Genomic DNA, 13,104 nt, shown 5'->3' with positions numbered 1-13,104 from the left:
AGTGAATCACTTGATTCAGTGATTCACAAGTAAGTCACTCGGGCCCCTCCGTTCATGGGGTTTTCCAGGCAAGGGTACTGGAGTGGGTTGCTATTTCCTTCTCCAGGGGATCGTCCCTGACCCAGGAATCGAACCCTGGTCTCCCGCATTGTGGGCAGGCGCTTTGCCCTCCAAGCCACCAGGGAAGTCTGAATCAGCTATAGGTATACACACATCTCCTCCTTTTTTGGATTTCCTTCCCATTTAGGTCACCACAGAGCACTGTATACAATCCCCTGTGCTATACAGTAGGTTCTCATTAGTGATTTATTTTATATATTGGTGGCTCAGATGGTAAAGAAACCACCTGCAATGCAGGAGACCTGGGTTCGATCCCTGGGTCGGGAAGATCCCCTGGAGGAGGGCATGGCAACCCACTCCAGTATTCTTGCCTGGAGAATCCCCACGGACAGGGGAGCCTGGCAGACTGCAAGTCCATGGAGTCACAAAGAGTTGGACAGGACCGAGCGACTAAATACACAGCACACACATCAATAGCGTATATATGTCAATCTCCCAATTCATGGCACTCCTTTTTCTCCTTGGTATCCATACATCTGTTCTCTCCATCTCTATCTCTAACTGAACTCCTTAGCTTTGACAACAATCGTTTATTATTATAGTTCACACGTGTGCCTTGACTAGAGGTTGGCTCATTTAGGTGGGGTTAGGGGCAATGACTGGTTTTACTGGTTTCAGCTAGATTTACTCACATGTCTAAGGCTGAGAGTTGGCTGATTTTGGCCAGGCTTATCTGGGGACAATTCTGTTTTATGTGTCTGTCCTCCTGGGATCGGTAGATTGTCCTAGCACATCCATCTCACTGTGATGGCAAAGGCACAAATGTGTGAGTTCAGTTGTGCATTTCAAGACTCCACTTGTGTTAGGAAGCTCATATCCTTTTAGCCAGAGCAAGTCAGGTGGTCAGTCTCAGGATGGGAATTAGTCCCCAGTGGGAGGGCACTGCCAGATTACATGGCAGAGGACATGGATAAAGGGACAAATGAAGAACTGTGGAACCAATTATGTGATTTATAACATATGTTAAGGTACTCACTGACTCTAAGTCGAGGGGCTCCGAATGGGCCCCTTGACCCACTAAGGCTTCTAGTAATTACTGTTTTGAGGTATAAAGTGGAGCAGGCAGAAGCAGGCCATGTCCATGTGCAGTCATCCAGGGATGGTAATATTCCCCGTACAGGAAATTTAGAAATAGTATGAAATTGGGGGAAAAAATTATTCATGTTCTGAGTTATTCTCCAGAGATCATTCTATTACTTTCCTCATTGAAAGTGAAGTCTCTCAGTCGTGTCCAACTCTTTGCGACCCCATGGACTAATGTAGCCCACCAGGCTCCTCTGTCCATGGGATTCTCCAGGAATTCTTCAGGAAAGAATACTGGAGTGGGTTGCCATTTCCTTCTCCACTTTCCTCATTAATAGTGCACAAATCTATATGTTTTTTCTTAATGCTCTATCATAAATCTTTACCTTGTTATTAAAAAGCCTTTAACATATAACATTACTGGCTGCATAATATTTCCATGGTATGCTGCTGCTGCTGCTGCTAAGTCACTTCAGTCGTGTCCGACTCTGTGCGAACCCATAGATGGCAGCCCACCAGGCTCCCCTGTCCCTGGGATTCTCCAGGCAAGAACACTGGAGTGGGTTGCCATTTCCTTCTCCAGTGCATGAAAGTGAAAAGTGAAAGTGAAGTCACTCAGTTGTGTCCAACTCCTAGCGACCCCATGGACTGCAGCCTACAAGGCTCCTCTGTCCATGGGATTTTCCAGGCAAGAGTACTGGAGTGGGGTGCCATTGCCTTCTCCTCCATTATATGAGTACACCCTAAGTCATTAACCTTGCCCTTCCTTTTTACTGTTTTGGTTACTTTCAGTGTCTTGTGATAATAAATAATGCTGCAATGAGCATATTTGTGCAAAAATGTTTATGTGTTTACTTGTTTCTTTCATGAATCGAGAGACCTGAATTTTGCCACTCATTTGCTGTGTGGTCTAGACCTGCATGTTAGGTACCTCTTTGTAAGATCACATATCGAGCTTGATGGCCTTAAACTTCTTTCTAATTCAAAAAAATATCTTTCAAGGGAGAGTAAAAAATAATTGCTGGTTTGAACTGGAAGCAGGCAGGCAACTCCAGCTGTTTGTCACCAAAAAGCTCAGGAGAGGAGTGGAAGCTTCTTTGGGCTTCTCTCTTGGAAGAGTTCAGGGAAAGTTTTGTTTCATAGTTCACATAATTATGGTTTGTCCTTCAGTCTCCATCTCTGATACAATAAAGATTATATTTACATAACTTTTTTTTTAAATAGGAGTGTAGGGCACTAAGCATTAAGAATATAAACTATCTTGACCTACTTAATGGATGTGTGCTTTGAGAATGGTTTAGCTTATTGGAAGAACTGACTTCATGACCTGTCTTCATTTTGCTTGTCATTTTGTTTTATTTTTAAATAATTTTATTTATTTATTTATATTTGGCTGTACTGGGTTTTCATTTCTGCACAGGCTTTTCTCTAGTTATGGTGAGCTGGGGTAACTCTCCAGCTGAGGGGTGTGGGCTTCTCTTGTTGTGGAGTATGAGCTCTGTGGCACATGGTCTTAAGTAGTTGTGGCATGTGGGCTTAGTAGTTGTGGCTCCCCGGCTCCAGAGCACGGGCTCAATAGCTGTGGCACACAGGCTTAGTTGCTCTGCGGCGTGTGCAATCTTCGCTGATCAGGGATCGAACCCATCTTTCCTGCACTGGCAGGCGGATTCTTTAGCCACCAGGGAAGGTGCGCTTATAATTTTGTCTTTGCCTTTTGTATTTATGTTTGTCTTTTCTTTTGTGCCTTGTGATTTACCTGTCATCACAGTGATCATAACTGCACACCCATGGGGTCTGGCCTTATTTCACCATTTCCTGGTAACTGCATGTGACCTTTTTCTCAGTGATGCCTCCTAACTGTTTATTTTCATATGTACCGAGGCTGTGTTTCATCTTGCTGTCTCTCTTCCAGCCTCTGCCGGGGATAAATATTGCTCAGTGTGGACAGGCTGTAAGTGCTGACAGGTGGAGGTATGAGCACATCACTGCTGAGTGGAGAAAGTGTGATCTACGCTCTCTCTGTCTCTCTAGCTGCTCCCCACATCAGTCCTGAGCATGTCCTCCTTGCAGCTGACAGAGACTCCCCATTCCTAAACTCCTCCTGAGAGCAGTGTTAGAAACTTTATTTGGGACTTCCTTGGTGGTACAGTGGATAGGAATCTGCCTGCCAATGCAGGGGACACAGGTTCAATCCCTGGCCTGGGAAGATTCTGTATGCTGTGGAGCAACTATGCCCATGTGCTGCAGCTGCTGAGCCTGCGGGCCCTAGGGCCTGTGCTCCTCAACAAGAGAAGCCACTGCAATGAGAAGCCTTTGCACCACAACTGGAAAGTAGCTCCTGTACACTGCAACTTGAGAAAGCCCACACGCAGCAATGAAGACCCAGTGCAGCCAAAAATAAAAATACATTAAAAAAAAAAAAAGATACTTGGTTTGGCTCCTCATCCAGTTGCCCCCGCTGCCCCCAAGCTGAGCTGGGGCGCCTATCTGGCCAGCAGGACTCCGCATCCAGTACAGTGTGGTCTCCATCCTCTGACCGCCTTCAAGAGGCCTTTTGTTTCCTGCCCCTCCCGCTCAGCCAGGATGTGGTCCCCAATCCCCTGGGAATGATGGGACTCCTCCACCACCCCAGACTGCTCAGCAGCTCTGGAAAACCAGCTCTAAAAGTGAAACGTCGTCAACCAACTGAAACTTTGCCCGTCTTTATTTTACCCCAGGAAATATTAATACATTGGGGCTGGAATATTTAATCGAGTCAGTTATAAATTGGATTTGGGGGAAAATCATTTTCCTTGATGCAGATGAATCTAACTTTCCCCTGAAGGAAGTTACTTATGAAATACAACCTTAATCACTGCAAGCTGTAGTTTTTGGCTTCCTTGCCCACCCCTCCACTGCCCCTTGATGGTTGAGTGATGTGATGTTCATGTACCTTTTCATAAGAAAACTTGAGCTCTACTCTTGAGTGTGAAATAATTCATAATGTGAATGACTTTGCTGCCCTCTACAATAACAGTTCACGAGGGTGTGAATGTATATGTACATTTTAATAAAGCGAGGGAGCATATCTTGGCTTTATTTCAGTCTCGTTTTAGTTAACTGGCATTGGGTGAGGAATGCTGACTCTGGGAATCTCTGACTTGTTTTCTCTTGTTCCACACCTGCTTGCAGCCTCCTTGCTATCCCCTGCCCTGCCCTTCCCACTTCTTTTCCAGGGCTGCGCTGAGGTACCTGCTCTCAAGTAACTTGGTAGAAGTGCAGGGTACCGTGCGGGCTCCTGGGAGAGTGTTGCTGAGTGATGGAGGTGCTTCTGTCCCATCACTGCTGTTCCTTTGTTGCAATCCCCAGGCCTGTGATCACTGCAAAAGCCAGAGGCCAAGACCAGACTCGGCAAGGGGCCGCTCTTCCCTCTGGATTTCATGCATTTCAGCAACATGTTTTACAAACTCTGAAGTTTCTGAGAGGGCTAAGTACAGTTCTGGAAGTCTAGGGCAGGTGTAAGTGCGGTTGTAGGGAAGCAGACTGGGACCAGCAATGGGGAGTGAAAAGAAAAAAAGAAACAGATAAGCATCCGCTGGGGAGAAGGGCAGAGACCTTCTAACCATTGTCTCTGGTCCTGTGTCCTGAGACCCTGGTTGCAGTCATTCACTCTTTCCTTCTTATTTGTATTTTTTAATTGTAGAATTGGCCAAGAAGTTTGTTGGGGTTTTTCTGCAAGATGTTATGAAAAAGCAAAACAAACATTTTGGCCAACTCTCTCTCTATATATATTTCTTTTTTTTTTTTTTTAATATAGTTGCTTTACAATGTAGTGCTCGTTTCTGCTGACAGCGAAGTGGATCAGCCACATGTATACATGTAACCCCTCTTCCTTGGATTTCCCTTCCGTTTAGGCCAGCACAGAGTCTTGAGTAGTTTTCCCTGCGCTATGCAGTAGATTCTCGTTAGGTATCTGTTTTATACATGGTAGTGCATATGTGCCAATCCCAATTTCCTGATCCACCCCCTTCTTCTTTCGTATTTTTAGATGTACTCATTTATTTATGAATAGATAATGGATTCATTTGGTTTGAAAACCAAAAACTATAAAACACTACACACTGAAATTGTCCCTTTTATCCTGTTCCCCATCCTCCCGGTCTCCTTCCCACGGTGCCCAGGGAGCTTAGTTTCTTTCATATGCTTGCTTCCAGAGTTGCCTTAGGCGTCCTTACACTCAAGTGAATGAAAGCATAGATTCTTACTGTGCCGGTCGTTTGTTCATACATTGATCTCCTCTCTCATGGTCTCATTTTATTTCTTTTAATTCTACTCTCAATAATTACTTTTTTTATTAATTTGTCATAGTTCTGGTTGTGCTGGGTCTTTGCTGCTGCGTGTGGGCTTTCTCTAGTTGCGGAGCACAGAGGCTGCCCTCTGGTTGCGGTGTGAGAGCTTCTCATTGCGGTGTCTTCTCTTGTGGAGCACAGGCTCTAGGCACACAGGCTTCAGCGCTTGCCGCACATGGGCCCAGCAGTAGAGGTTCTCAGGCTCTAGAGCAGAGGCTCAGTAGTTGTGGCTCAGGGGCCTAGTTGCCCCGAGGCACGTGGGATCTTCCTGGACCAGGGATCAAACCCATGTCTCCTGCATCGGCAGGTGGATTCTTATCCACTGAGGCGCCAGGGAAGTCCCTCAATAATTCTTTGTTGGAGGTTTTTTTGAGGAGAAATGTCAGTGGTCACTTGTTTTATTTCTTCCTGATGCCCTCAGCAGATTTCACGCAGTGTGCTTGTCTTTTTCCCACAGATGAGGTGGAGAGTGAGAAATGGTACCTGTCTCCAGACTTCCCACCAACAACCATCAAGACAGAGCCCATCACGGACGAGCCACCCTCAGGACTCGTCCCCTCTGTCACGCTGACCATCACCGCCATTTCCACCCCGTTTGACAAGGAGGAGCCCCCTCTGGAAATGAACGCTGGGGTAAAGTCACTTTTCTTCCATAAAAACAGATTGGATCAAGAGATAACAGATCCTCATCCTCCAAAAAGGCATTTAATCTTTTTGGAGCCAGTGGTTGGATATGTAACTATATATATATGTAAAAGTGCATTTATGTCTATATCCAGAGCATGTCGTTTTGGGGTCAGCATTGGTTATATCACTTCCTTTAAAGGTATTGTCCAAAAAAACTGGTAGCAAGTCTCATTTCAGTTTTTCTGTGAATGCTATTACAAAATTGAAAAAGTTCAGGGATATCCATGTTGGAAAAAAATTCTCCCTGGAATTGATTTTTGAGCCAGTGGAAAGGGAGTGGTTACAGTGATGGTGCTATTCATAGCTTTCTGGGCTGCGGCAACGAGGAATGCTGGTTCCTGTGTCATGCTTTATTTTCCTAGTGCTGTGCAAGCTGCCCTGAATTCAGGGGTTTCCCAGCTACCAGTTCTTATTGTATTACCCGTGGAAAGTGTAAGAAATTGGGAGTTGCTCAGTTCCATGCCTATAGCAAGTAGGATTTGGTTTTACTCCACCTTCTCTTTAGGTATCTTGATGTCTGGTGGTGGACCAGGGTGATACTTGTACATCTTCTTCTGGATATTTGGAATCCAGTCCTAACTTTCCTTATGCTCAAAGCCACAGGTTATATTACAGTAACTCCACTGACATTCTCTAAGTCGTTTCTCCTCTGAGCGAGGTAGAAGAGTCCAGGAAAAGGTAACACAGCAGTGGTGGCACCAAGGCTTGGCTGCATCCTCACCCCTTGTGCTGTTTACCTTCCATCCATGGGGGAGATGAGGGCAGATGAAGATGAGGCGGACAGAGCACCTCTATGCTGCCCTCCATAATTCCTTTCTCAAAAGCTACCTGAGTCTGTTTATAGAATGAGGCTTCTGGAGTCTATTAGTCTCCTTGCGCTATGAGATTTTAGTTTGGATTTTATGCAAGTCACTAAGAAAGGTCAGAGTCATGGCCTTGCTCCTATGCATGGGCCAGATACCTTTCCTCCTTTCCCTACCCAGTGTTTTCATGGTGACGTGTTGTCGGTTGTCAGGAACCTGGAGAGAACACACACAGCTGGATTCACACAGTTCCTCCTGCTGGAGGCCTGTGACCTTTTAGGAATGTGCCAGACTAGTTTTGTGGTAAAGTGCCTTTACAGTACCATAGACGCAATAGAATGAAGCGCTGACAAGTGAGCCCTGGGTTCTTCGTTTGAGAATTCTGAGGGCTCCATCACCTGTACTGCCAGGTTTGGCAATGGGGGAGGGTTAAGGACTAAAATCCCCCCCGGTCCAAGAAGCAGCCTGTGCTCAGCCAGACCTCACCAGCCCTAGCACAGCCCTAGGAGGGAGACAGGATGACAAATAGATCCCCAGGGTATTGCTTCGGGTTTGTTATTGGCTTTTAAAAACTGTGTTTGAATTTCTTTCTTTAGGTTGATTCCTCATGCCAGACCATTATTCCTAAGATTAAGCTGGAGCCTCATGAAGTGGATCAGTTCCTAAACTTCTCTCCCAAGGAAGGTCTGTCTCCTCTCCCCTTTGGATTAACAGGCATGGGTGAGCCACCCAGGGAAGGTGGGGACTGTTGATTGTACTGAAGGCAGAGCTTGTTTTATGAAATAGCTGTTCTTGACTCTAAATACAAACTTTGAAAGCTAAATTGTATTTTCCCATATATGTGTATGCTTAATTTTCAAGTAGATCTTCAACTTTTACTCCAAGCCAGGGTGACTTTACAACATGTTTATAGACTCTTGTGACTCCGGTGTTGACAAGGGAACACGGGAACCCCTGTCCTCAAGCCATCCTATGAATAAAAGCCAGCTCCCTGCTCTGGCGTGATGATCAGTACGGACCTAATGGGCATTTACAAAGCCAACTTGCCGGCTTAAAACAAACTCTAATTTTAAACCCTGTGTGAAGTGGATTCACAGTTTATCTGTCTGGCAATTCAGTATTTTTAAATGTTGATTTTCAGGTGGCTCAGCTGGTAGAAAATCTGCCTGCAATATAGGAAATGAAGGTTCAATCTCTGAGTCAGGAAGATCCTGTGGAAAAGGGAATGACAACCCACTCCAGTATTCTTGCCTGGGAAATCCCATGAGCAGAGGAGGCTGGGGGGCTACAGTTCCATGGAGTCATGAGAGTTGGACATGACTTAGCAACTAAACCACCACCAACCACCACCACTCCTCTATTCCTGCATCTCTTCAGGCATCTTGCATCTATTTAGAAATAAGTGGTGTCAATACTTGAAATGATCACACTCTCACTTTTTTCTTTTCCTGTGTCAGTTTTTTCCTTGTCCTCTGTGAAGCCCATGGGTAGGAATTCTGAATGCATAGAGTCTCATAGAGTCTGTGAAGCTCTCTCAGCCTTTTTAATTGATATACTTTGCCCAGCTCCTTAATTCAGTGCCTTAAGACACACCATCCCCTCCCTTTTTATTTATACTTTCAGCCCATGGTTAGAAGGACAGCTCATCGATATGATCAACAAATAAGAACTAGTATACGCGCTTGTCATGGAAAAGGTATCCATGCTATGGGGTGGACATAATGTGCAGATGTTATAATATATAGGAGCAATGCTCACATAAATAAAGTCTACTTCATCCCACCAGAAACATACTCAAGATTTATCCATGACACTTCAATCAAGGTTGGCACTTACCTTTGTCATCAGTAAAGAAAGGATTCAATTTTTTTTTCTTAATTTTTTTGGCCATACAGCACAGCATATGGGATCTTAGTTCCCTGACCAGGGATTGAATCCACACTCCTTACGTTGGAAGTGTGGAGTCTTAACCACTGGACTGCCAGGGAAGTCCCAGGATTCAGTTTCTATAATTAGTAATACTGACTAAAATCCATATTGAGACAATATTTATTTTCATCGAGTGATACACATTTTAGTGCTTTTCAGCTTTAAAGAAAGTCATTCCTTTCATTTTTGTGACACTGGTTACAACTGTCAAATACATTTTGCTCTTTCAATCTGTGTTGCCATATGCTTCTGAAAATGTCATCACCATACCAGTGAACCTCATTGTGGCTTCAGAATCTTGGATCTCTAGAGGAGAAAAGTTTCAGGGTCCTTCCTTGAAATGGCCATCTTTCCTCATTATCCTAGATGAAGAGGGAGGAGGAAATTCAATATCCTTGAATGCAGCGGGGCTTCTAGGCAAAGTGGCTTGTTGTCCCCACCCCGTCAGGAAGTAACCCAAGAACCACATTTCAAGTGAATTTAGAAATCTGATACTGAGGCCCTTGTGACCAGGGCAGTAGCTCTCAATAAGTGCGTAAGAGGCGATTCGAGTTTGCTTCACTTTTCCTGCCGTGCCATTTCCATTTTTTTTTGGTGGAGCACCTTCTTCTTGGAAAGGAGAAAAGTAGAAGAATACTTTGGACTGTGCCCAGCCCGGAGAAGTAAGCTCTGGTACTCTTGACTAATTCTCCAGACTAATAGCTCTGCATGGCAGACACCAGGAGCCCCTGTGAGGTTTTTCTGCTCCTGGGTTTTGTTTTGCCTTTGTTTCTTATTTGCTTATTTGTTTACCATGGCTAAAAGATAAACATTGTTAAAATTCAGTTCAGTAGCTCGGTCATGTCCAACTCTTTGTGACCCCATGGACTGCAGCACACCAGGCTTCCCTGTCCATCACCAACTCCCAGAGCTTGCTCAAGCTCATGTCCATTGAGTCGCTGATGCAGTCCAGCCATCTCATCCTCTGTTGCCCCCTTCTCCTCCTGCCTTCAATCTTTCCCAGCATCAGGGTCTTTTCCAATGAGTCAGTTCTTCCCATCAGGTGGCCAAAGTATTGGAGCTTCAGCTTCACCATCAGTCCTTGCAATGAATATTCAGGACTGAATTCCTTTAGGATTAACTAGTTTGATCTCCTTGCAGTCCGAGGGAAAAATTGTTAAAAGATAAACTCTAAAAAATTAAAAATTTCAAGCACTATTTGAGCAAAAATTAATTAGACTTTTCAGTGCCAAATTGGTTAGAAGTTTCCACTGACAAGAGCTGGGGGGAGACTTTTATAAAGAGAATGTGGAAGCAAAGTAAGGAGATTATTGATTGGCTCTAACTTAAAACTTAGTTGGCTGTTTGTGACCAGTTGTCCTTAGATTCCAGCCTGGTAACCTTGAAGCATTTACAGGTTTGGATTTTGGTTTGCCTGTGTAAGTGGCCAGAGCACTGGAGACAACCCAGGGTAACAGCTTCCTTGCTTATTAATTGACCTGACACTGCAGAGTCCCACAGGTCATCATGGTGTTGGGAAACCTTACTTAACACTCTTAGGACTCCTTTCTAGGTGAACACATATTTAAGACGCCTACCTACCCTCCTTAGCTTCCTGGAAGCATTGGCCAAAGAGTTGACAATAGAGATGTATGGGATTGTTTTAGAATATTCTTTAGCTTTAGGAGTGCCTGTGGACTCTAAAAAACCAGGGAACTCTATGGCAGGGTAGGTTAGAAAGAGAAAAGAGACGGGTTAGCGTAAGAAAGAAAGAGGAAAAAGTATGTGCTGTGAGTAGGGGTGGGACAAAGTGAGGAGGTGACTGAGAGAGACGCATCACCTGTGATTCCCTGGGACAGTCGGTGTTTCAGTGAGCAGAAGAGCCCCATGCTTCCAGCTTCTTACCTCCAAAGGCAGCTCTGGGGGTGCTTTTTCTGAGGCTAGTAGCTGTATCTCAGAAAGGCTCCTTCCATCTACAGTATCTCAGGCAGGAGGCCTTTCCACGGCCCCAGGTTGTTCTCTGGTCAAGCAAGTCCAGGTGTGTATGCGCCGTCCCCCCTCCCCGCCCCTGCCCCCGGGCTCCTTGCCCAGTTCAGAGCCGCTATACTTGGGGCTCTGTTGTCCTGGGGGTCCCAGGAGGGGTGCAGGGTGAAAGGCTTACCCAAGGTCACATCCCTTGGCTCAGTAATGGCTGTCAAGGTATTCCAGCGCAATGTGAAGATTTGCAGGTCAGAACAAGAGTGAGACCCCCAAAACCTGTTTGTCAGGTTGAACTCAGAGAGGATTCTTCCTTTGGAACCCGTCTCGGCTGCCCTGGAGGTGCATGAGCAGCACTGACCAAGGCTCCAAGGCCTGGCAGAGATGGGTGTCTCCCTGGGGAGAGGTGAGGGATGCTTGATGCTGGGGGACGTTAGGGGAACACCCCTCTCCCCTCATTTATCTTCCAGTGCCTACGTTTCTATCCACAGATGGATTGGGTGTTATCTGAATCAAGAATGCCTGGCATCTGGCCTGTGGGCCCTGCCATGCACATTCCTGCAGAAACAAATGAGCTTTTCTCAAACCCTTATGGGCTCCCTGCTTCTGCTATTTCTTTCCTTTTTTTTTTTTTTTTAAGATCCTGATGCATTAACGTGGATTACAATCTAAGTGTGGAAACTATATGAAATGAAGAGAGGGAACGTTATGCCAGCATCATCCCTGCCTACTGTAATTTCCCGTGTCCCCATTTTGTCATACTTTTATTACTTTCTTACATATTTTCCCGAGTTTCTTTATGTAGTTACAAGCAAATAGGGTCTGTATTCTCTTCCTCTCCTTTTTCATACAAAAGGAAGGCTGCTTTATACACTGTCTTGCACCTTGATTTATTTCTCTCATCTATAGGTTGAGACCAGCACACAGTTATGTCACATCTACTGAAACCCCTATTGACCAAAGTAAAACTCAAAAATCCAGTCCAAAAATTTATCCACAACGTGCTGTGCTAAGTCGCTCAGTCTTGTCCGACTCTTTGCGAACCCACGGACTGCAGCCCGCCAGGCTCCTCTGTCCATGGGATTCTCCAGGCAGGAATACTGGAGTGGGTTGCCAGGTCCCCCTCCAGGGGATCTTCCCCACCCAGGGATCAAACTGAGGTCTTCTGCATCACAGGCGGATTCTTTACCAACTGAGCCACCAGGGAAGCCCATTATCCATAATAAAGCCAGAAAATCAAGCCAAGAAGGCACCTGCCTGAGACTGTATCAAGAACTGCAGAGTTAGAACCCAGTAATTCAACCTACTGTTTTTCAAAAGAAACACTCTTAAATTTCGCCTTAACGGGACATCTTGGAGGCCGTTCCATGTCCACTCAGAGATTCCTCATCCGTTTGTTTGACTGTCCTGGGTTGGATGTTGAATGTTTGAGTGCCCCCACGCCCTGCTTCGTTGCGCCCTGATGGATGCAATCCGTTCTTCTCCCCTCAGCCTCTGTGGACCACCTGCACTTACCGCCCACTCCTCCCAGCAGCCACAGCAGCGACTCCGAAGGCAGCCTGAGCCCCAGCCCGCGCCTGCACCCCTTTGGCCTTCCGCAGACCCACAGCCCCGCCAGGGCCCCGGCACGGGCTCCCTCGGCACTGGCCAGCTCCCCACTCCTCACTGCTCCTCATGTGAGTGTCCCCGCATCGCTGCAACCCGATCCCCCCATCCTGTCATTTGGAGCGTCACCCAGCGTGGCTGCCATTCAGAGCCACTTGGCTTTTCTTCCTGTGGGAAGTTTTCAGTCTGATTGCTAAAGCTGGGGGATGACAGACTTAGAGAACATTTCTAAAAACTGCCTGTGATCTCATCGTGCTAACACATTCTTTTCCTTTTCTGTGCATGCTTCCGGTTTTTATTCATGTGCTTATTTTTTATAGCCACAACCATGAGGAATAAAAATGTTGTCATTCTTCTCAAAATTATATCACAAATATTTATCATCAACTTAGGCAGTCTTTGTGACCTAGGATAGGAAATAGCTTATTTTTTAAAATAAACAATCTTCGATGAACTGAAAAATTGCTCTGAGATTAAACATTTTGATGTCTAAAGCACAAGCATATAAATTAACCCTTTTGTCTGTGGTTCAGCTCTTAACCCAGTGACTCAGGGTGGAACTCATGAGTCATTATTCATCCCTCACATATATAATTTCTCCAAATAAGAAATAGGGATATATAATTAATTTTGCATTATTCTGAATAGTCAAT

At 45.5% G+C, this 13,104-nt stretch overlaps 1 protein-coding gene across 2 annotated transcripts in view; it reads left to right on the top strand.

Annotated features, from left to right (window-relative positions):
• Window positions 1–13,104, top strand: part of CREB3L2 (cAMP responsive element binding protein 3 like 2) — a 133,798-nt gene that overhangs the window by 91,610 nt on the left and 29,084 nt on the right. Inside the window, exons 3-5 of one of the 2 annotated variants that reach the window (XM_061165883.1) lie at window positions 5,929–6,104; window positions 7,558–7,681; window positions 12,338–12,522. In XM_061165883.1, coding sequence (XP_061021866.1) covers window positions 5,929–6,104; window positions 7,558–7,681; window positions 12,338–12,522 — 485 coding nt within the window. The remainder of the gene's footprint in view (window positions 1–5,928; window positions 6,105–7,557; window positions 7,682–12,337; window positions 12,523–13,104) is intronic. The other variant, XM_061165884.1, reaches the window with a different exon arrangement.

Source organism: Dama dama, chromosome 18 (genome assembly GCF_033118175.1).
Source record: "Dama dama isolate Ldn47 chromosome 18, ASM3311817v1, whole genome shotgun sequence".
Lineage (NCBI taxonomy): Eukaryota > Metazoa > Chordata > Mammalia > Artiodactyla > Cervidae > Dama > Dama dama.
This window is presented reverse-complemented; position numbering and strand designations above follow the sequence as displayed.